Here is a 23,869-nt window from a genome sequence, read left to right as displayed (position 1 = left end):
CTTAAAACAGTGATTGAAACAAAATGTGCTCAGAGCCAAAGAGAAAACATCTGAGCAAAGAACTTAGAACATTCCTTAACTTTAATCTCACAAAAGTCAACTTCTCTATTTAATGTTCACCATTCCTCATGTCTGGGTAGACCACAGGAAAGAATCCTGTGCCCCTAAGGCCAGTGCTGCAGACAAATATAATTACTTACTTGCTAGAAGGGGTCTTTGGATTGGGCATAGCTTCTCTTTTCTGACGTTCTAATAAGGCATCAACCTCACACTGTATATCCATACTATTCCTATCATTAGATTTGAAAACCTGAAGTGGGGGCAAAAAAATTACACCACGTTTTGTAGAATTTAACTTAAATAGTAAGAAGCATGCTTAAAAACTAAGGAACAGTTAAGGTTTCAAAATGAATCCAGTGCTTTGGTTCTTCTTTACTACTTCTGTATCCATAGGTGTCTTAGTCCAGCAAGATAGTCACAACACAAAAGAATCATACTTACATATCGTTTAGCTTGAAATGACCCTATACTGTTAAAGATCATGTCCAAACAACGAGGAAGCAGCCCTCCTTCCCCTGGAGAACCAGTCATTGTGTGAGTTTTTCCACTTCCCGTCACGCCATATGTAAAAAGAAGACCTACAGTGTAACAAGTCACAATGAGTTGTTATCTTAGAAGTTCCCCACTTACAATATTTCTTCACTGCATTAGAAAACACTAACAATTAGCCAGAGGAATCAAAAAAGGCAAGTTTAGCACCACCCTAACAAATTAAATATGGATTCAATGCCAAACATAAATCAAATATATAAATATCAAAAAAGTTTTATCAGAAGAGGAGAAAAAGGAAAATCCAACAAAACTCCAAGAGTCATATCATACCATTTTTGCCATGAATGAGGTCATCGACCAAGGGATTAGCCACAACATCGAAGAGTTCCTTCTGGGTGGTGTGAGTGCCAAATACTTGTTTAAATGAATACTGAGTCTGTGGAGAGAGAAAAAAATGCACTAAATGGAATTCCACTACTATCTAGGCTAAAAATACATCTACTTAAACTCAAGGTGTTTATGACATTTAAGATCTAAGCATGCAAAGAAAAAATATAAATGGTCTTTACAGTTGGAACCCTTAGTTTTTTAGTTACTAAAAAGTCATGACATACCTATATTAAACCAATTATAAACTGGTAAATGTTTTCAGTCACAACTACTAAAGACAATGTAGAAAACCTTTTTCTTTTTTTTGAGATGGAGTTTCGCTCTTGTTGCCCCGGCTGGAGTGCAATGGCACGATCTCGGCTCGCTGCAACCTCCACCTCCTGGGTTCAAGCGATTCCCCTGCCTCAGCCTCCCGAGTAGCTGGAATTACAGGCACGCACCACCACACCCGGCTAATTTTTATATTTTTAGTAGAGACGCGTTTCACCACGTTAGTCAGGCTGGTGTCGAACTCCTGATCTTAGGTGATCCACCTGCCTCAGCCTTCCAAAGTGCTGGGATTATAGGCGTGAGCCACCGCAGCCAGCCAAAAATGTAGGAAAATCTTAAGTCCACTAATACTTCTAATGTAAGGCTGATTTTGTTTTAATTAAGTGACAAAGATCAAAAGGTATTATAATGAGTCACGGTCACAGATTTGTGGAAATCTATAAGCATTATGTCACACATGACTTTACTGTTTCCTAGTTTTTCTTTATAAAGGTGTCATTTAAAATAGTATAGCATGCGCACAGTGGCTCAAACCTATAACCCCAGCACTTTGGAAGGCTGAGGCAGGAAGATCACTTGAGGCCAGGAGTTAAGAGACTAGCCTGGGTAAGCTCATCTAATAAAAAATTTTAAAAGTAAAAACAACAACAACAAAAACCCCGCAAAAAACAGTGTGCTGTGGTCGCACCATTGTACGCCAGCCTAGGTAACAGAATGAGACCCTGTCTCAAAAAAGAAAAACAAAACAGACAAAATAAAATGGCATAGTAGCATAATACCACATTTTGATGTACTATACTTTAAAATCAGAATATTATCTCATCTCTGAGTTCTTACATGAAATACATTTTAAATAAATTGTGACCTTTAAGAAAGCAAGAACACTTCAATTATCAAGGCTCTCTAAATACAATTAATAAAATATCCTGTAAAAACAGCTTTAGAGTTCAAAAAGAACAAACAATCTTGGAACTGAAAGGATACACATAGGACAATACTGAGAAGACAGATGACCTCACAGTCCTCATGAATGACTCCCTCCCTTCAAGGTAAAGAAAACTGAGGCCCAAAGGTGAAACTTCTCTGAGCTCATGGAGTTAATTAGTATCAAAGCCATCGTCAGTGCAATGTTTTTGTTTTCTTTCTTTCTTTTTTTTTTTTTTTTTTTGAGACAGAGTCTTGCTCTGTCACCCAGGTTGGAGCATAGTGGCGGGATCTCGGCTCACTGCAACCTCTGCCTCCTAGGTTCAAGCCATACTCCTGCCTCAGCCTCCCGAGCAGCTGGGATTACAGGCGCCTGCCACCACACTGGCTAACTTTTGTATTTTTAGTAGTGATGGAGTTTCGCCACATTGGCCAAGCTGGTCTCGAACTCCTGATCTCAGGTGATCCACCTGCCTTGGCCTCCCAAAGCACTGGGATTACACGTGTAAGCCATCATGCCGGGCCACAATGCTCTTTTCATTATATAATGTTGCCTTCTGTCAGAAAGCAGTGATTATTTTTAATCCCCATCAAACCTTTTTATACCTACTTGATACCTTTATTTATACATACTTGAAATTTACTTAAAGAAGTAAAACTCAGTAAATCAGTGTTTAACCATATTATATCCTCAAAGACCTGCTCTTCCATAAAACCCCCCCAGACCATGCATTCTTGCTGAAGCCATATTTACTGTCTGATGAACAGAACATATAAGGTACATATTCCTTGGAAGTTTACATTATAGTAAAGACAATAAACAGGTAAATAAATAGATTGTGGTTAAGTAATATAAAGGAGGTACACAGAGTACAGATCAGGGGAGAGGGGCTGTGGGGTGCTGTTTCTGATTGCGCAGTCTATACGACCTGAGGTGACATTTAAGCTGAAACCCAAGAATGACCTATGCTAAGGTCCAGAAAAAGTCTGGGTTAAGGCAACAGCTAACAGCCAGGATTCTGCCTTATCCAAAGAACTCAAAGGATTGGATAAATACTAAAAGATGAATGAGGGTGGAGAGACAGATGGGAGGCGGATGAAGCAGGATTTTGTCTGTTTAAAGATTTTATTCCTTGAAAGGTTTTGATAGGAAAATGATGAGATTTTATGTTTTAAAAGAACACTGTCTGCTCTGTAGAAATGGATTAGAGAAGATTTCAAGTGGAGGCAGTTGGGCTTTGGCAGTCTTGTCAATGATACCCAAAGCACACTCAGCAAACCAATGCCTGTCTGAGAACTGTTACAAGACTACTTAAATGTTTAGAAAGTTGTTTTTTCTTTGTTTGTTTTTTGAGATGGAGTTTCACTCTTGTTGCCCAGGCTGGAGCATAATGGTGTGATCTCGGCTCACTGCAACCTCCGCCTCCTGGGTTCAAGTGATTCTTCTGTCTCAGCCTCCCGAGTAGCTGGGATTACAGGCACGCCCCACCACGCCCGGCTAATTTCTTTGTATTTTTAGTAGAGACAGGGTTTCATCATATTGGTTAGGCTGGTCTTGAAGTCCTGACCTCAGGTGATTCACAAGCCTTGGCCTCCCAAAGTGCTGGAATTACAGACATGAGTCACTGCGCCCGGCCAAATGTTTAGAAAGTTTTACAGGCATTTGACACTGCCCAATTATCAGTATTTCAGCCCGTATTCAATAGGCTCATCTCTATGAAGAGATTATGAACTAGTTCCCTGTTGTCTAACTCACACGGGCACAGTGTACAAAAGTCCCAGTTGTGATGCATTAAAAATAAAAAAGCTACTCCTTCATTACAGTAGCACTGGTCTCAGTGGTTAATAATGGGGCTCAGACTAGGGTGGTGGCAGTGGAGATGGAAATGAAAGGACAGTTTCAAGACACATGTTGGAATACAACTGAGAGGAGCTATTAATGAACTAGTTATGAGGAGGGGCAAGTAAACAGTAGGTACCAGGTTTCTGGCTTGAGCAACTGGACAGATGACAGTGCCATTCTTTGAGAAGAAAACAAGGGAGGAAGTATTTATAAAGGGAATAAGAAAAATCAAGAACTCCTTTTTGGGCATGTAAAATTTGAGATGCACATGTGACATCCAAGCAGAGATATCAAGTAAGTGGCTGAATGTTTAGAGCCAGAGAAAAGGTTTCGGCTGGAGATACAGGGAGAGCTGGAGCAGGAAACAGGGGAGTGCTGCTGACAAACAGGTTATAATGAGGATGAAGAGGTATACATCAAATTTAGCAGCAAAGAGGCCACTGGTATTCTTCTGAAGAGCAATTTCACAGGAATAGTAGGCACAAAAGAGTGAGTGATAGCTAGAAGTAGAAATGGTAGCCTGCCTGAATTAATCCTACTGCATTCCCACGGTCCCCTCATCTTTAGCACACCTAACTTTCTGTCTTATTTATATGAGAATTATTTGTTTACCATATGTCTTAAGTTATAGACTTTCTAAAGGCAAGGAGTATATCATGCTCATTTTTTAAAAATCTCCTTCCCCCCTCCAGCTATTAGCTTAGCACATTTGCTAAATGATATTTTTGAGTTGGTTCAAAATTTTACTAAAAATAAAAACACTGCCTAGGAGATTGATGCAAGCATACAATGCCTATTATTAAATGTTACTTTAATTTCCACACATGAAGTTGTATATATAAAACTGCCTAGTACAATCATGTATCATTCCACATTAAATCATCTCTAACACATGCTCTAAAAACCAATAATACTCAGGGTAAGAAATTATCTGCTAAAAGCAATCCTCTAACTCCAGCATACCAAAGATATGTCTGTGCATCACAGAAGTCAAAAACACTTTAGATACAGTGGTTATAATGAAGTAAATAAGTCTTTCGAAAATGTGGGCTCACAAATGAACTTTGTTCCATTTAAAACTGTAAGTCATTCAGGAAACAACATATTGAGAAAAAAAAACTTGGTTCAAATCAGAATTACCTCCTTATAGTCTCCATTTCGGTTGAGTCTATAGCCCTCAGGAGTATGAAGCTGAACAGTTGTGTTATTGATCACTTCTATGCAACACTCTTGATCAGGAAAGCCCAGTGGGCGCACCCTACAGTATACCTGAAGAAATAAGAAGGTGCTTAAAGAACAAAGTTTGATCTTTTGCCTGATTTTTCATTTAAGCTTCTCATTCATTCCTTCATTCATTCAACAAACATTTGTGATCTCTCAATTTTAGAGCTCTGTATCTCCAAGAGCTATGAAAATTAAAATCTGCTACTTGAGACTGACAAATACAAACATATATTAGATACGAGAAGACTTTAAATACACACAAAATTAAAATAAATTTTGATAATAAAAATCAAATTGCAGTGTATTCACTACTATATTGTACACAAATAATAGTTATACTAATATCTCTAAAAGTCAACATGTCACACAGTGAGATTTTTAAAACTTAGAATTTCTTGGAAATCGATGTCAATTTAAAAACTTGTCAGCTTAACCCGACATTTAATATATACAAAGACATTTTTATTCATTTATTTATTTATTTATTTAGAGACAGAGTTTCATCGCCCAGGCTGCAGTGCAATGGTGTGATCTTGGCTCGATGCAACCTCCTGGGTTCAAGTGATTCTCCTGCCTTGGCCTCCCGAGTAGCTGGACTATAGGCGTGTGCCACCATGCCCGGCTAATTTTTTTGTGTTTTTAGTAGAGATGGGGTTTCACCATGCTGGCCAGGCTGGTCGCGAACTCCTGACCTCAGGTGATCCACCCGCCTCAGCCTCCCAAAGCGCTGGGATTACAGGCGTGAGCCACCACACCCGGCCTACAGAGACATTTTTGAAAGCAGGGGAGGGGGCTTGAGGAAAACTCATTCAGGTGTGTGCAAAGCACCTGGTTCCCCTAAGTCAGAGCCAGCGACCCACTCCAGTGGCAGCGAGCGGTAGATTTAAAATACCTCAGAGCAAAGAACGCTTTTTGGTTGCCATTTGCTGTTTTGTTTCAAAATTCTTACTCCTTTTGCCTGCTTCATTTTTCTTTCATAATTTAACATTTGCTTTTAAAAGCAAGTTCCCAAGCCAGAAACTAGTGAAGTACTTGAATTAGGAGTAGATATTAGACTGAATTAAACTCGGTCCCAAGAAGTTTGGAACTCTCCTTCATGCCGTCAGTTACTGTATGGCATGAACTGGGTTCATGTGAACTCACTTCATATTCTCTGGGATGAATATGAACCCAGTTGGAGATTTTTAATTATCTAACTCGCCAAATTATAATTACAGAAGGTATGCAGTTGACAACCAAAGACTTCATTTTACTGGACTAATTAATCTTACAGAGAAAATTTCACAGCTAGAACTAGTTTTACAGAATTTAGTACATCCATTTAACTAATTGTTCTTTGATTATATTTCCACATGTCTTCTTCCTTCCCTTCCAAGCACACACATAAGACAGAAAGGATTGAAGAGATAAGTTTCTTAAACACACACACATAAATTCACAGGGAGACCTTACCCCAACTGGGTCTTTAAGGTTCGTTTGGGACCCTTTTTTCACGATAGGCTTCCGGGGTGTCTTAGCTCTCCTGGTCATAGATTCAAAAAATAACAGTAACTTTTTTTTCAGTTCAACACTAACACAAAAGCCTCACCTAAAACTTACACAATCTTTCTAAGTTATCTGTAAATTATCCCTTAGCAGTTCCAAAACACTACATCCCAAATAACATGAATAATAATCATAGTAGCAGAGTGTTTATGGCATGCGTAATCCAAAAGCAATTAAAATTTGCTTTAGAACACATTTTTGGTACCAAATGTACCTACTTATTCTCTGATTAGTTCTATACTTAAAATAGCTTGCATATTTTCTTGAGCAACAATTTAACAGAGGCACTACAAATTTGAAAAATCTACAAAAACTGCCCACGCTTTACAGACTGACAACCGATTAACTTCAATACACTATAAAAATGCACAGGGAGGAATCCATTCTTTCGACAAGATTTATGCCTGTACTTTCAAGGAACAACCAGTCATTGAATGCTCAAAACGATTACTCTTTGTCTCCAAAAAAATCCGGTCCCAAACTGCCAATTTCTTGGTTTCTTAAGTAGGGGCAATCAAAAAGTTATTTTGATTGATTTCACCGTTTCTCTAGCATCTCATCTTTTTCCCTTCACATTTACCTATAGGCTAGATATACATGTAACATATTAAAATTAAGTGAGACTATTGGCTTTGACTGTAATTTAAAAATATTTTTCAAAACATATTCTCAGATGAAACACAAGCAGATTCGTGTTGTTCAGTGCAAACACACTGTGGTGGGCTTAACTTAAACTCAACGTATATTTCTTATATATAAATTTTTTTCATCTAAAGATTTTGACTTCGGCCTCTTAATAAACAAGTGGCCTTTTGCAAACAACTCCCTAAATGGTAATAAAGCCAATCCTCTCCTTTGCACGACAAATACTTCTTTACCCAGGAACGATGCTGCGCCGAAAATATTGGCTTTGGAATGTGGGCGGGGGTTCTCTGCGGCCACAAAATACAGCAGAAGTAACTGGCCAGTGTTAAGCGGATGGGCTCGGCCTCAAGGACAGGGTGCTGGGCTAAAAAAAAGCTCGCGGCGATCACCGGTGCCAGGGCTCTCCAGAAACGGAGCCCACCTAACCATTGCCCAGCACACTCGCTCGGCTCCACACGCGAGACCATCCCCGATCCGCACTCAGTCGGCCAACTGCGCTCTGGAGGCGGCGGCAGCGGCAGCCAGCGAGGGAGAAGGGGAACTTGAGAAGGGGAAGGCTGTCCCGGGGACCCGAGGAGGATAGCCCCGCTATCGGGAACCGGGTGCCGCATAAAACACCCCTGGCTTCAAGCCGACGCTTCCTGGCCTCTGGAGGCCCAGTCGGGGCGGCTGGGGGCGACGCGGCAGGGGGCTCCGCACCCAGGCTCCAGCGGAGCGGCCACATGTGGAGGTTCCCACTTTGGGGTCGCGGCCGCAGCAGCACCGAGCGGGACGCCGTCCGCGCTGCCCGCATCCGGCCGCGGCCTGCGTGGAGACGCCTGCCTGAGCCCCGCGGCCCCGGCCCCCGTCCGCTCTCCCTCCCTGCTCGGTGGCCTTGTACTCACGCTGACTTCATGGCAACAGGCTCCACGCTGCCCAAACGCACGCGCGGAACGGCGGGCTGGCGAAGACTGCCGGACGTTAGGACCGGCAGCAGGAACGGGAACTCCGCGGCTAAATTGCGGTGCTCGGAGAAGCCGGCGGCGACGCTAAGAGCCCAGGTGAGCTCCCGCCTGGCGCATTTCAAACGGGCCAATCAGCGCCCGTCCGCAGGGAGCGGCAGGACCTCCGCGGAAGTGACTGTGCTACCGGAAGTGGCGTTTGTCTCCTAGGCGACCGACGCTGAAAGGGCCGCGGAGTTGTGTGTCAGGGCTGGAGGGAGATCTTGAGGTATGGTATTTAAACTCTTCCGCCTTGCGATGAGGAAATTGAGGGTTTCTTTTCCTCCATCACAAGAAGTTCAATGGAGGGGCCTTTCCAGGGTTGATTCAGAGGTCGGAATGTCGTTCTGGTGAAAAGTGTTGTATTCCTGTGCTGTGCCCTGCTCCGAGTCTCAGGCTCCCTCCCTCTGCCTTCCAAGTCACCACCTTATCTTGGCTTCTTTTCTCTCTCTGATTCAACTTTCCTGGGTTTCCCTCCAGCTCTGTCCTATATGTACAAAGCATTTCTCCTGCCTCAGCCTCCCAAGTAGCTGGGATTACAGGCGCGCACCACCACGCGCAGCTAATTTTTGTATTTTTAGTAGAGATGAGGTTTCATCATACTGGCCAGGGTGGTCTGGAACTCCTGACTTCAGGTGATCCGCCTACCTTGGCCTTCCAAAGTGCTGGGATTACAGGCGTGAGCCACCGCGCCTGGCCTATTTTATCAAATCTTGATTGTGTTTGATCCTGGCCTTACGGAGATGAATAAAATTTGGTCCTTACCCTTGAAGGGTTGCCCTTTAGAACCTACTCTCTTGCCTTAGATGAATTGATTCTGTATCACTTCAGTCTTTGACCCTAAGCTGATGACTATCAAATACACATCCACACCTGGGCTCTCATGGAATTCTAGCCCCTTATCAACTTCCTAAAGGACCACAGCACTGGTAAGGATAGTCACAATTTAATATCCTTGGCCCATATCGTTGGTGCTCAGGAAGCAACACCCCAAAGTATGGCTCTTTGGCACACTGAGTGCTTTGAACTAAAGAAGATTGAAAGTGCCTCAGAGAAGCCTTAAAAGCAAAGTCTCTCTCTGACTTTCTCCTGCCTTCTTGTCTCCCCACCCCTCTGTGTCTCCTAAAGCAAATAATAGAAATCAGAATTTCTGTTCCCCAAGGCGGGTCATGGAAACTAGAACCCCTCTTCACCCAAGCGAGCCAGAAACATTATTCTAGAAAAACCTGGAAATATTAATCTAGACTTCCCCCACCTTTTTGTGTAAGAGCTGGCCATAAAGAAATTCTTTGATGTACCTTGTCATAAGACCCTGGTTCCAAAAGGGTCTTGCCTTACATTCAAGAAGAAGGAAAGCTACACAGACAGGCCAAGAGGAATCTGAACAGACAGGACTTGCTGGGTTCCTCCTTCAGTCTGTTACCATTAGATCATACTCCTTTTGTCCAATCACATTTCTACACAGCTGTCCTTTCTTCATCTCATGTAAGCATAAAAATGGACAGCTTTCCCTGGGTCTTTGGGTCTTCATTTCTGAAGGCACTTACACCACATAAAACTGTGATTCAATAAATTAGTTATCCATTTATCTTGTTAACCTGTCTTTTGTTATGGTAATGTCAGCTGTGACCCTTAAGATGGGTAAAGAAAAGTATCACACCTTTTCCACCCCTACATTGCACATTAGGATGGTTCCAATTTTTGCTCTTACAGATACAGCTATAGTGAATAAACTTGGAAATTTATACAATGCAGGTAAATATGTACGACACATTTCTAGAAACAGAATTGCTGAGTCAAAGTATACACATGTGTAACATTTCACAGATATTGCAAATTGTTCTCCATAAACTGTCCAAATATACACTCCCACCAGCCTGGATGAGAGTGCCTATTTCTCCACAATTCTCAAAGTGTTATCAAACTTTTTAGTAGATATCAATCTATTGATATCTGTTATCAACTGGTGAGAAAAAACATGTAGTTAAATTTTTCCTTTATTTTCAGATAAATGATGTTGTCTGTTCATATATTTAAGAGCCCTTTTGATTCCTTCTCTATGAACTGTGTTCATATTCTTTGCCTCTTTGTTCTATCGGTTGTTAGTTTTTCTTAATGAGTTGTGAAAGTTCTTATATTAAAAAAAAATTGGTCCTCATCCAAAATACGAGTTTAAATATTTTTATTGTTCACATTTAGGTTATTTTTATTTGTATATGTTTTGTGACAGCTTAGAAAAAATTTCAGGTAGACAGATTTGTCCGTCTTTTATGGCTTCTGTTTTGTGTCATACTAGAAAAATACATCCATTCTGAGTTTTTTATTTTATTTCCCATTTTTTGTTTTCTAGTGTTTTTATTGCTTTGCTTCTTACGTGGAAGTCTTTGAATCATTAGGATTTTGTTGTCAAGCTAGAGTTTGTTATTTTGTTTGTTTTGTTTTGTTTTTTGAGACGGAGTCTCTGACACCCAGCCTGGAGTGTTATTTTGTTTGTTTGTTTTGTTTTGTTTTTGAGATGGAGTCTCTGTTACCCAGCCTGGAGTGCAGTGGCGAGATCTTGGCTCACTGCAACTTCCGCCTCTGGGGTTCAAGCGATTCTCCTGCCTCGGCCTCCCGAGTAGCTGGGACTACAGGCGTGTGCCACCATGCCCGGCTAATTTTTTTGTGTTTTTAGTAGAGATAGGGTTTCACCATGCTGGCCAAGCTGGTCTCGAACTCGTGACCTGAAGTGATCCACCTGCCTCGGCCTCCCAAAGTGCTGGGATTACAGGCCTGAGCCACCGCACCTGGCCTAGAGTTTGGAATGTTTATCATTTCGGAATTGGGCTTGGTTGCTGACTACTTATCTCCTAGTTGCTCTTCAGTTTAGCTTCTACCTCAGACTCTCCATTGGACCTTTTGTCCCCAAAATTACCACTTCCTCGATGCTAAATCTAATTGACCAATTGTCTGTCTTAAGAACACTAAAAAATGTTGCCCATTCCTTTCTTATCATGCCTTTATTTTTTCTCCTAGCTGTCTAGCCCTTCTTTCTCAGTCTCCTTTGTGAGTTCTTTTTTTCTCCCTTAAATGTTGTGGTTCAGGGTTTAGAGCTGGTCACTAGGTGTACCTTCTCCCTAGGCACTCTCAAGCACTCATATGGCTTCACATACCGTTCATGTTTGTTCTTCTGAGCTCCAGAGCCATATATCCAACTGTCTTCTGGATTCTCCACTTTGATATCCCACACGCATCTCACATTCTAATCTCATCTCACATCCTAACACATTCTAATCTCTTCTCCCAAACTTGCACCCTCTCAGTGGATGGCATCTGCCAAGCCAGAGTCTAAGGCACCATTTTTGGCTTTTCTGTCTTCTTCTGTCTCAATATTCAATCACTAAATCTTAACAGTTCTACATACTAAGTAGCCAAACCTCCAAACCGCTCCACTTTTCTCCATCTCCTTGGCCACCATCATCTCTTGTCTAATGAAGACAGCAGTATCCTAACAGGCCTCTCTGCTGCCACCTTCCAAACGAGTTTCCATTTTGCTCACCTCTAAATCACGGATCTGATTATGTCACACACCTGTATGAAACTCTGCAGTGCTTCCCCATTGTTGGAGACCCACCACAGGGCCCTGAGGCGCTTCCTCTGGGGCCCATCACCCATCACTGCCCCGTCCCCTCCAGTCATGTTGAATTGCAGTGCCCTGAACACGCTGGGCTCACATGCCATTCTCTGTGCTAACACACTCTTCTCCCTCCTTTTCTCTGACAATGCCTTGCCTTCAGTTCTCTGCAGATCTGCCAGCTCCCCTGCTGTGGATACTGGGTCCTGTGGTACAGCCCCCATGCCCCCAAAACTGCCCTTTCCCACTCACTGCACCTGTTGACTTGTTTCAGCACTCACATTCCAATTGGCAGTCACTGTTCATTCCTGTCTCCTCTACTGGCTTATCCCCACAGCCTCACTAGATGGCATTGTTGCATGCCCAGTGCCTAGCAGTACAGGTGCCCCATACATGGCTTGAAGGGGATGAATGAATCATCCCTTCAAAGAACACTCCAGTTGAGGACCCAGTTATACCGCACCACCTCCAGCTTCTCTTCAGGTCAGTTTCTTCTTCCTCCCTCACTTCTGTATTAAAGCTCTCTGGCTTATTAATTTCCTTAAAACTACCAAATAATTACATCATTTCTCTATTCAAAAATAGCAAAGGGCTCCCTGTAGCCATTAAAAGATTTGCATTTTACCATAGAATTAGAGATCCAGAGCAGGAGTGAGGGTAGGAGGGCGGGGAGAGGAGAACTGAGGGGCTTTTTTCTTTCTAAAGTCAAGTATTTTAGGTATAATTTACATACAGTAAAACGGACCCTTTTTAGTTGTATTGTTCTATGTATTTGACAAATATATAGTATGCTGTAACCACATCAAATGTATATTTCCATCACAGTGGAAAATTCTCTGTGCTGCCCCTACTCCTAGGCCTTGGCAGCCACTTTTCTGATTTTCTTCCCTATACTTTTGCCTTTTCCAGCATGTCTTTTCCTTCACTCACCATAATGCCTTGATAGTCAACAACATGTTGCATGTACCAGTAATTTGTTCCCTTTTTGCTGCTGAGTCTTTTCCACTGTGTGAATGAAGGACAATTTATTCATTCACCAGTTGGACATTTAGATTGTTTCTACTTTCTGGAGATTATGAAACTGGTATAATTATTTGTGTAAAAGTCTTTATGTAGGTGTGTTTGTATTTCTCTTAGGTGGGATTGTGGGTCTTATGGTAAGTTTAACTTTATTAGAAACTATTAAATTGGACCAGGAGAGTCTTATCCAAATCATTGAAGAGGGGCTGACACTACACAAATTTGAAACCATGTGTTAATCCAAACACCCAGATAAGCAAGTCCAGCTGTGGGAACCCAGTAAACACCAATGACCAGAAACTGCTGAAGCCCAGAGTGTTTGAGGGGAGGCAGTAAAATGGAGACAGCACTGCCTTGGGAGCTTGGACATGCTGCGCACACTGTTCCCTCCCAGGGCATGCTGGTCACTCAGTGGCCTTGGAAACATTGTCTCAGGTTCCCAGGCCATGAATCTCTCTCACCAGGTGGATGGTTAGATGTTAATGTTTACATACACAAAACACAAATTAATAAAATCAGTGTGTGTGTGTGTGTGTGTGTGTGTGTGTGTGTGTGTGTGTTGGGGGGTTGGGGGACTAAAATTTACACAAAAAGAAAGAAATGACTTGAACTATATTTCAAATAAATAACATACACAGAAAGGGGGAAAAAACCCAGGTAACTGTGACTATTTAGAAGGCCTTTCCTTCTGTGTTCTGGAGGAGGCAAAAAAGTTCAGCCTGTTTCAGAAATCTGTTGCTTAGCATTAAGAGAATGAGCGTGGCAACTGTCTGAAGTTCATTTCTTACGAGTTGACACATTCCATGCAAGTACCAAGAGACATAGGAAAGCCCTATAGGCAATTTCTCTAGGGAAAAAAAATCAGGCAAATCTCAGAATTCTTCAAAAGTCAAGTCATCCAGATATTTTCTGGAGTTAACATCCTTCCAGTAGAACAAGTACCTGCCAGCCTTGGGACCCCTCTACTTAGCTCAACCTGCAGTGCCTTCCCCCGACAAGCTGACAAGACTGGCTCCTTTATGCCCATCAAGTCTTCTTCAAATGTCAGCTTATCAGAGTGACCATCAATTCACATGCCCTACTAGGCTTAGTTTCTTTACAGCACTTATTATCTGGATTCATCTATATATCTTGTCTGCCTGCCCAACCAGAACACTAGCGTCTTTGGGGAGGGACATTATAGGTTTTTTTCATTTGCGTATCCCCAGTTCCTAGGACAGTGGCCATTCTATACATCCTAAGCACTAACTATTCATTGAATGATTTACTGATATACATGTGTACAGGGATCTGTTTCTCATGGTGAATGAACACGCTTGCAGTGTGGTAGATAAAACATAACCAAATTAAGTGGCAAACAGGATGACTTTATGATAATAAATAAATTCTGTTTATTTTTTTCTCCCACATAGTTCAAGAAACCAGACATTAGTGTAAGTTGGAGAACATCTGAGTTTGAAAACAGGTCTTTGCCTTAATGGATTGTTGACTAGAAAATCAGAGGCTGACATTCAAATAATATGTTCTGAAGTGTTGTACAACACTTCCAGAAAGACTTCAGCAGACCAAATATTTAAACCACTTTATACTCAGAAGGCCTCTAAATTTCCTACAACATCCTACCAACAATTGCAAATTCTTTTTTTGTTTTTTTGAGGCAGGGTCTCACCCTGTTGCCCAGTCTGGAGTGCAATGGTACAATCATAGCTCACTGCAGCATCCAACTCCTGGGTTCAAGCAAGCCTCCCACATCACCCTCCACAGTAGCTGGGACCACAGGAATGCACCACCACAGCCAGCTAGTTTTAAAATTTTTTAATAGAGACAGTGTCTAGCTCTATTGTCCAGGCTGGTCCCAAGCCCCTAGGCTCTAGCAGTCCTCTGACTTCAGCCTCCCAAAGTGCTGGGATTACAGGCATGAGCCGCTGCATCCAGCTACAGATTAATTCATTCATTCATTCTTTCTTTATTTTAAGACTAGTCAAGTGCAGTAGTGAGAAGAGGGGAAGAGTAGAACAAGGAGCTTGATCTATAACTGACTGTGAACAATCAATTGAGCTAACTCACTACCTTCAGACCAGCCAAAAATTCATTTCTTTAGAAAAAAGATGAGAATTATTTTCTAAAAACCAAGCAATGGAACCCCTTCAATGGGTAAAGGGAGGTAAAGTTAACTGAATGGCCTTATTCCTACATATTCAAGTCTTATCACAGTTGTAAGGTCTGGTAAATTTTAGAGTAGCGCTTCTTAAGCAAGGGGAGCGAGGAGAGGTACATTCCATTAGGAATGTGCCACCCTCGCCACCATAGCCTTTTTTGGGACCATGCCATGGTGAGCAGTTGTTACCAATGGGAATGTGTCACATCTCTTAAGTGTAGTGAGACAGTTTTTAAAAATTGAAACCAGTTCCAGTGAGGTCTTCAGCTGACCCCCTTTTAGACTTTCTGAAATGGCTTGGATGAGATTATACTCACATTAGACATCTAATGCCTGTTACTTAATACTTAATAATAATATATTTGAACCCTTTCTCATTTTGCAGTGGAAACTTTCAAATCAGTGTGCTGCAAACTGTTGTAAAATTCTGATTTATAACACTGTCCCCAAAAGTATATAATGGGACTAAAGTTTACCAAACTTATTAAAAATGTTATGAAACACTGGATCTTATTTTGTTGATTTAACATTTCATTTTCATCATTAATCATGTGAAAAAGCAACATAAGCAAAGATTAAATAATCTAAAAATCCTTCAAATTGATCACTCATTACTTCATTTCTTACTGAGCTAAACATTATTTTGTTATCTATAAAGTAGAGAATTTAAAACACTGTATGTCTTTGGCATTACTAGAAAGGGGTATTTAACTTTGTACCTATTTTTGCCATAAAATTGAAGTTACAGTAAGATGAAATGGAAGCCCATGCCCTGTTGGTGTGGAATTCCACTGATAATGTCAGATTGTTGCCAAAAAAACTAATTTTGTCATGCAGCTTGCAATTAATGTACCAAAAATTTACCCGCCCATACAATTTTATCTGCCTTCCCCAGAGGAAGTAAACAGATAATAAAACTAATGAAATCATATTTCTTGACCACTCTCATCCAATATATATTGTTACTTGTCCTTAGAGGATTAGACAGTGAGCTACTTACAAGGCCATTCAAATGTCTGGGCTAGTTAATGGTAGAGGCAGTAGTCTAAGATGTGGGGTATTCCTGAGTCAGCAAAAAGGATCTTGCATTGTGAGGAAGGCCCCCTAAGTAATTACCAAGTGCAGATCAGGGTTTGATGGGCCTCTGTCAAAAGTTGTTTTGCATCCGCATTTCTGTGTTCCCTGAAAACACCATGAAATACTGAACTTTAATCAGTAATACAACAAATGAGAAAATGCTCAGTGTTTTAGAATTATTCAGAGCAGAAAACTCTGGAACATAAAATGGGGGGTACGCCTTAGTTGGTGAGTTGCTAAAACTTGAGATCAGGCGAAGCAAAGCTGATAGGTCCAATGCCTTCTGGAATGTGTAACACCAGCAGTTCTTCAAGTTTGGCCTCTGGCCCTCCTGTATTAGAACCATCTGGGAGACTTGCTCCAGTGCAGATCTTCTCTACAAAACCTACATTTAACCTAGTGAAGCAGAACCCCCTGGTTTTCCCCAGGAGTCTGCATTTGTCACAAGCTTACTAGATGTTTCTGATTCACAGTAAAGCTTGAGAACATTATATGTGACCATCCCACTGGCAAGGTCATTAACATCTTATGCATATGGATACTAAATTTTGCAACATATTTGAAATCCTGAAGCAATATCAAATGTATGACATCCCCAAATATAGCAATTTCCTTTGGTTTAAAAGGTGGCAGATGAGCATAACCAATTGGGATTAACTCAGCCAATTCTTAGAGTTTAACGCATTTTACCTGCACCGAATAATACTTTGCAGATCAAACTGGAAACCAGAAAACAGCATAACAGAACACATGACACCCTGCTCTGGATTTTTAAGAAAAAAACTGACAAATTCCCAATCCATAATGACATGAGAACTTGCACTTTGAAGGCAGAATGGACTTGTGGGAAGAGAGGACTCCCCTTTTGTTCTCCCTTCACTAGGTGGAGAAGGGGAGAAGGTCTCTCCCCAAACAGCTCTCTTCATTCTGGAATGTTTTCCCAGTCCCCAAGGCGCTCAGTGACCAACTTCCTTTCACAGGTCCTCCCAGTGACTGACCTGGCTCATTCTCCCAAAGTAGTCGACAGGCCACTACTTCTCTCACTTCTTGAGAGAAGCTTTGTGACATGAAATTCATCAAATGAAGCAAGATTCATTTTTAAAAAATATTACAAAGCTCCAGGGTAATATGCTTAATCCAATTGTTTAAATAGAATAAAAAACCCTATTTTAAGTAAATTTAAAATTAATGAAATATCAATAGTTTGCCTTAACAAGGACTTGCTTGAACCATGTTCTCCTTTTAAAATCACACACACAGAACCAGTGTACATTTGGAGAAATTTCGCCAGCTGAATACTTTTTTGACATGAATTCATTCAAAAGACACCAACCATTATGAATATTTTAGGCCATGGTAAGTTGTAACCGCCTCCGGCTTGTGGTGGTTAGGGTGTTGCAGCTTTATGTTGACATTTGGCATGAAAAGCTTATGGTCTGAGTCATGTTTCCTTTTTGTGTAATTCTGGCTTGGGAATCCGATACAGAGCAGTTGAGAAATAAATTATGTTGCTGAGGCTGAAGATGATGCACAGAAGTATGGCTCCGGCTATCTGAGAGAAAGAGAAGGGCTTGGAGGTGGCTAGGAGCCATTCCTTCCTCAGAGTCTTGTCCAGAAGTATGGCTTCCATCTGCATATGCGTGGCCAGGATCACACACACGTGAAACAGCTGGTGACTGTGACCTATGGCAAACACAAAATACCGTCAAGATCAGCAATGAAAAGGAATGAGTACTGATACATGCTCTGGCATGTATGCTAAAAATGATGCTAAGTGAAAGAAACCAGACAGGAGACCACATATTATATGAAATCTCCAGAATATGCAAATCCATAAAGACAGAGAGTAGATTAGTGGCTGCTTCAAGCAGGGGGTGAGAATAGGGATTAACAGTGCATGGGTCTGATGGAGGGGATGAAAATGTTCTAAAACTGATGTATGGTGAATTTACTGAAAATATCATTAAATTGTATACTTGACATTGGGGAATTATTGAATATGTGATATACACCTTAATAAATTTATTTTTAAGAAGCAATATGGGAAAAATAAAAGGCCCATCAGAGAAAACCAAATCCAAATTCTTTTTTAAAACAACTATCCACCAGTCTCATTTTTCAGATGAAAAAATTAGGCACCAAAGGTCATCTCTGGAGAGCCAGCACTGATCAGCTCAGAGTTTCATTCAATGCTCAGGGAGAAGCTGGCTGAATTTTCTGTTGGCCACTAACCAAGTGGACCTCTCCGTACTGCCAGTTAGTCACAGATATGACCAGGATTCTTCCTCGCCAATGCCATGCTGGACCCAGCTTACATGATGCTCATCACAGAGCCTGGGAGCAGAGTAGAGGGTAGTGGGAGGGACAGGGACAGGGACATGCTGGGTGGTTGGTGGTTGGCGAGGAAACAAGTCCAATGCCTAGGGTCAGGGGCAGCTTTGGGGGACAACCCTCAGACCCCAGGAGTAAGGAGGAGATCACATGTGTCATGGGCTGAATGATGTCCCGGAAAAATACATGTGCTGAAGTCTTAACCCCCAGAATGAGACCATATTTGCAGATAGGATCTTTAGAGAAATAATTAGGTAAAAATGAAGTCTCTATGATGGGCCTAATCCACTGTGATGGTGTCCTTATAAGAAAAGGAGGTTAGGCCAGGCACGGTGGCTCACGCCTGTAATCCCAGCACTCTGGGAGGCTGAGGCGGGCAGATCACGAGGTCAGGAGATCAAGACCATTCTGGCTAACATAGTGAAACCCCATCTCTACTAAAAATACAAAAATTAGCCGGGCGTGGTGGCGGGCACCTGTAATCCCAGCTACTCAGGAGGCTGAGGCAGGAGAATGGTATGAACCCGGGAGGCAGAGCTTGCAGGGAGCCGAGATTGCACCACTGCATGCTAGCCTGGGCAACAGAAAGAGACCTCTGTCTCAAAAAAAAAAAAAAAAAAAAAAAAGGAGGTTAGGACACAGACATGCATGTATACAGAGAAAAAGATCATGTAAAGACAGATGGAAAGAACGGCCATCAACAAGCCAAAGAGGAGGCCTCTGGAGAAACCAACTCTGCCAACACTTTGATCTCAGATTTCCAGCCTCCAGAATTGTGAGAAAATAAATTTCAGTTGTTTAGGCCACAACAGTCTGTGATACTTTGTTATGGCAGCCCTAGCAAACTAATACAACATAAAAGTTAAATAAGGATTCTCTTTTGGTTTAAAAAAAAATAAAATAAAAAGGCTGGGCATGGTGGCTCACACCTATAATCCCAGAACTTTGGGAGGCCAAGGCAGGAGGATTGCTTGAACCCAGGAGTTTTGAGACCAGCCTGGGCAACACAGTGAGATCCTATCTCTAGAAAAATTGAAAATTTAGTGTTGCACCCTCAGGACCTATCTCAGAAGAAATACTCAATAAATGTGCCCTAGGACTTGATCCAGCCTGGCCACCTCTACTATTGAGCAGGAGCAGAGTTAGGAATAAGAATGTAGAAGGGTTGAGGATTCTCAAGTGGATGTCTGACAAGTTTCCTATAGCAGGGAGCTGTGAGACCCCCAGTATCTGTCTCCAGGAAGAAGGTGTGCCTGGAGCTGCCATGCCTGCCTTACTCAAGCTATACTAATGGGCTGTGTATGATTTCCAAATGTGTATGTGATGCAGCAAAGTGATTTCATCTCCAGCAGAGAGCTGTGCTCTCAGGATACAGGGCAAAGCAGAGCGGTAACTAGCCACCTTCTCCAGCTGAGGCTCAAACCTGTCTCCACTGGGGCATGAGATAAAAGACAGAAAGAGCCATCAGCATTGGATGTATCTGAAATGTGGCTGCAGCAGGAAGAGTGATTTCAACAATCCTGCCTAACAGGAATAGGGAGGAGCTTCCTCTGGGCCAAACCATGCCAGGCCAGCACTTCCCAGGAAACCTGGGGCTCATGGCCAGAGAGCGATTCCCACCTCCAGCAGACTCTGTTAGTTAAGGACCGAGAATGTCCCAAATCTTGTTAATGATCTGTCATGAACTATTGTCTAGGAAATGTCCCCCAGAGGGGTGTTTTTCAGTTCTGTATCCCTAGGCCCAAGAAGATGGGACAGAGTTGAATAAATAAAATGTTATTAAGAAACCTGAGTGGTAGCAAAAGAAGGCCCAGGGCTATTTTTCCTGCAACCCCAAAACTTGCTATACAGACACCTCTACTTCATCAAGGGGGCTGGGGAGGTGGACATGGCAGTCAGGATGCTGGTCACTCCGATTCCCTGGCCTCTCCTTTTCCTCCTTTTTGGAAATCTGTTCTCTAAGCATTTTGCTAGTTACAACCCCTTCTGACACAACAAAAGTGGGAAAAGAGATAAAAACTTTAATCAGATCAAACAAACTGCATCTAGCCACATCTCTTAGTGGGAGGAGATGGAAAATCAGGAACAAAATGGGCTTGGAGAGAAGCAAGCTTCCCACCCTGGTGGGGACAATGACTGGTCCTTTGATTCCCATGTACTCATCTAAGGAACTCTCACCCCAAAGTCCTGTCATGCTCACCAGAAGTGATGCAAGGATGCCTCCTCCTAGCCAGTCCCAGAGCCAGAGCAGAGGAGGCACATTCTGCAGGGCCCTGTCCCTCCTTCCCTAGACAGAGCGGGGAAAGAACTCTGCCAGCAGGTGGAAACCCCCGTGACTCCGACACCTTCTCTCCACCACATCATCTGGAACTTCAGTGAGCTCAGGTTCATCTGGAGGATGACTCGGCCTCTGTGTGGGTATTGGGTTTCACTCCTGGAGTTTCTGGTTCAGGAGGTCTGTGGTGGGGCCTGAGAATCTGCATGTTCTCAGATGATGCTGCTGCTGCTGGCTGATGACCACCCCTTGAGAAGCCACTGTTCTACCATGAACTCCTGGCCCCCTCCTGCCCACCATGCTCAAGACAAAGAAGGATGCTTTCCCCTTTTCCCTTTCCTGCACAGCCCCCTGTTATCTGGTACCCTCAGAGCCATCTTCATCCTGTCTTTCCTCTTCCTGTCCTCGGCTGCCCCCAATGTACTTTTTTTTTTCTTCAGATAGGATCTCTCTCGCCCAGACTAGAGTGCAGTGCACCATCATGGCTCACTGCAGCCTCAACCTTCCAGGCTCAAGCCAACGTCTCCTGAGTAGCTGGGACCACAGGCGCACGCCACCACACCCGGCTAATTTTTGTGTTTTTTGTAGAAACAGGGTTTCGTCGTGTCGCTCAGGATTGTCTTGAGCACAGGCTCAAGTAATCTGCCCACCTTGGCCTTCCAAAGTGCTGGGATTACATGCGTGAGCCACCACACCCAGCCCCAATGTTCATTTAATAATGAGATCCATGTTCTGGATGACAATAGGACACACTGGCTCCATACCCCATCAGAATGCTTTAGGCTCCTGGGCCTACCTGCCCTTCATCCTGCCCATACTACCTAACAGTGCACCTGCTGCGGATACCCTGGCCTCTGTCAACTTGCAGTGGTACTCACCTTGGCCTCTCTCCCTGCCCCTCCCTGCCCTTTGCAGCTCCATGCGCTAGAGTCAGGGACAGGACCCTGCCCAGCCAGGTGGGCAATGAGCAGAGCAGCAGGGCTGTTGCCCACTCACCGATGTAGTCAAAGCGTCCTGGGGCTAGGCGCTCCGGCAGGTGTGCAGAGTACAAGAAAGAGGCCAGGAGGGTCATGATCATGTGCTTCTGGTGATAGGAGGTGGCTTCATTTTGTGCACTCTCCCCTGGGAACAGGAATAGCTGCAGGTGTTTAAAGAAACATCAGGTCTTGAGAGGACAGGCCTGAGGCAGGCCCTCTTCCTTCTCAGCACCTGCAGCTGGGACTTTGGGGGCTCTGACACCCACACACGTCAGCACACACACAAACTCCAGAGGCCAAGGCCCTCACCTCCTCAGGTCTGTGGCCTAGGAGAGGAAACTCAGGCACCATGTGAGCGGAACTCCTATCCTTAGTGTGGTCGATTGAGACTCGAGACTATTGTATTTCAATCCCCCAAATGCTCATGAGAGTCTTTTGGGTTATTTACTTACTGAAGCGGGGAGAAAAAGGAAAGAAGGAAGGAATGGGAAAGGAAAAGAAAGACAAAAATCCTATTAGATAACTGGTACTCTTTCTGGGTGTAAAATGTAAGTACAATTGACTCTTAACATACAGGCTAGGGGCACTGACCTCCTGCAGTCAAAAGTCCATATACAACTTTGACTCCCCCAAACTTAATTACTAATAGCCTCCTGTTGACTGGAAACCTTACCTGTAACAAACTGCCAATTAACACATATTTTGTATATGTATTATATACTGTATTCTTACAATAAAGTAAGCTAGAGAAAAGCAAGTGTTATTGAGAAAATCCTGAGGAGGAGGAAGAAGAAAAGGGGTTAGTCTTGCTGTCTCCTGAGTGTCGGAGGTGGAAGAAAACCCATGTATAAGTTTAAACCCGTGTTTGAGGGTCAACTGTATAGTGGATTCACGCTGGAACTCACTTTTTATCAGCACATCCACTGAACTGGTGCTCCTAATTAAGGCTTTAAGGCCTAGAAATCCCTGGAAGGCCTTCTGAGTCATCCAGAAGTATCAATCATGGCCACTATACTGTTTCAGAGCTAAGTGTAGTTTTTGTATTATTGTTATAAACAGTCATAGCAGCCACCACTTACCGAGGGCAGCAAGCCAGGCCTCTTACATGCATCATTTCACCTGAGCCACAATTATCATAAGGCAGACTCCATTTTCCCCATTTTGCAGATGGGGAGAGTGGGCCAGAGAGTGACTTGCATATCACTTAGTGAGAAGTGAAGTCAGGATCTGAATCCAGGCAGGCTGATTCCAGCATCAACATCGGCACTTAGAACCGGACCTCCCCTTCCCTCTGCCCTCCTCTGACTCAGCCACGTGCCAGAAGCACACGACGCTTGTCACAACACAGGACTCGCACTGCCTGATTTGGAGGCACATGGGACAGAATTGCTCTGCTGCTCTTGGTTTCCTGTGTGTGGTCTGCGCCCTCGAGGAAGGAGTGAGGGGAATGGGCTGCAGCCCCATCTTTGGTGCTCCTCCAGACCCACAGAGGCAGAGCACAGAGAACGTGCTCAATGCCCCAGCTGCTGGGTGGAGCTCAGCCCCTCCCCTTGTCCCTCAGCCCTGCCATCTGGGCTTTATTCTTCAAGCCCACAGGACACCGCCTCTGGGAGGAAAGTTCACTCACCGGGTACTGGATAGGCACTGCAGAGCCTATCAGATCCATTGTTTTGATTAATCCTCATTACCCCCTACAAAGGAGGGCTGGTACCCTCATGTACAGATGAGGAAACTAATTTGAGGATCAGAGAGTTGTGTGCCCTGCCTGAGGTCACACAGCCAGTGAGCAGTGGGACCAGAATTTGAACTCAAGCCCATATGGTTTGAAAGTGCATGGACTTTCCCCTTCTTGTCCTACTTGCTGTCCCTACTATACCCTCTTCCTTTATGCTCTCCATCTCGTTCCCATCGCTCGTTTAAGACCCTCGTTCATGCCTTTTCCTTCAGTATTAACAGTATACTGCTTGATGATGGAACAATGCATTCCCGAACTCTTGCTAACAGTCAGCACTTTACATGTTCTCCGTGCAATCCTCCCCACAGCC

General features: G+C 43.1%; 2 protein-coding genes across 7 annotated transcripts in view; both read right to left on the bottom strand.

The window, feature by feature from the left end:
* KIF23 (kinesin family member 23) overlaps window positions 1-8,457 on the bottom strand; it is a 34,908-nt gene extending 26,451 nt beyond the window's left edge. For 2 of the 6 annotated variants that reach the window (XM_038010099.2, XM_008016086.3), the window contains exons 1-6: window positions 8,278-8,452; window positions 6,656-6,725; window positions 5,120-5,248; window positions 883-988; window positions 502-638; window positions 201-310 (exon numbers count right to left, since the gene is read on the bottom strand). In XM_038010099.2, the coding sequence (XP_037866027.2) occupies window positions 201-310; window positions 502-638; window positions 883-988; window positions 5,120-5,248; window positions 6,656-6,725; window positions 8,278-8,288 (563 nt within the window). In that variant the 5' untranslated portion in view covers window positions 8,289-8,452. Of the gene's footprint in view, window positions 1-200; window positions 311-501; window positions 639-882; window positions 989-5,119; window positions 5,249-6,655; window positions 6,726-8,277 lie in introns of all 6 variants that reach the window. The other 4 variants (XM_008016084.3, XM_038010100.2, XM_008016083.3 and 1 more) reach the window with 3 other exon arrangements.
* Window positions 8,458-14,369: 5,912 nt separating this feature from the next.
* PAQR5 (progestin and adipoQ receptor family member 5) overlaps window positions 14,370-23,869 on the bottom strand; it is a 62,626-nt gene continuing 53,126 nt past the window's right edge. Inside the window, exons 7-8 of the mRNA XM_038010097.2 lie at window positions 21,844-21,985; window positions 14,370-17,924 (exon numbers count right to left, since the gene is read on the bottom strand). Of these exons, the coding sequence (XP_037866025.2) occupies window positions 17,683-17,924; window positions 21,844-21,985 (384 nt within the window). The 3' untranslated portion in view covers window positions 14,370-17,682. The remainder of the gene's footprint in view (window positions 17,925-21,843; window positions 21,986-23,869) is intronic.

The sequence above is a fragment of the Chlorocebus sabaeus genome, chromosome 26 (genome assembly GCF_047675955.1).
Source record: "Chlorocebus sabaeus isolate Y175 chromosome 26, mChlSab1.0.hap1, whole genome shotgun sequence".
In the NCBI taxonomy this organism is placed as follows: domain Eukaryota; kingdom Metazoa; phylum Chordata; class Mammalia; order Primates; family Cercopithecidae; genus Chlorocebus; species Chlorocebus sabaeus.
The sequence above is the reverse complement of the archived record's forward strand: the minus strand, read 5'-3'. Positions and strand labels throughout refer to the sequence as shown.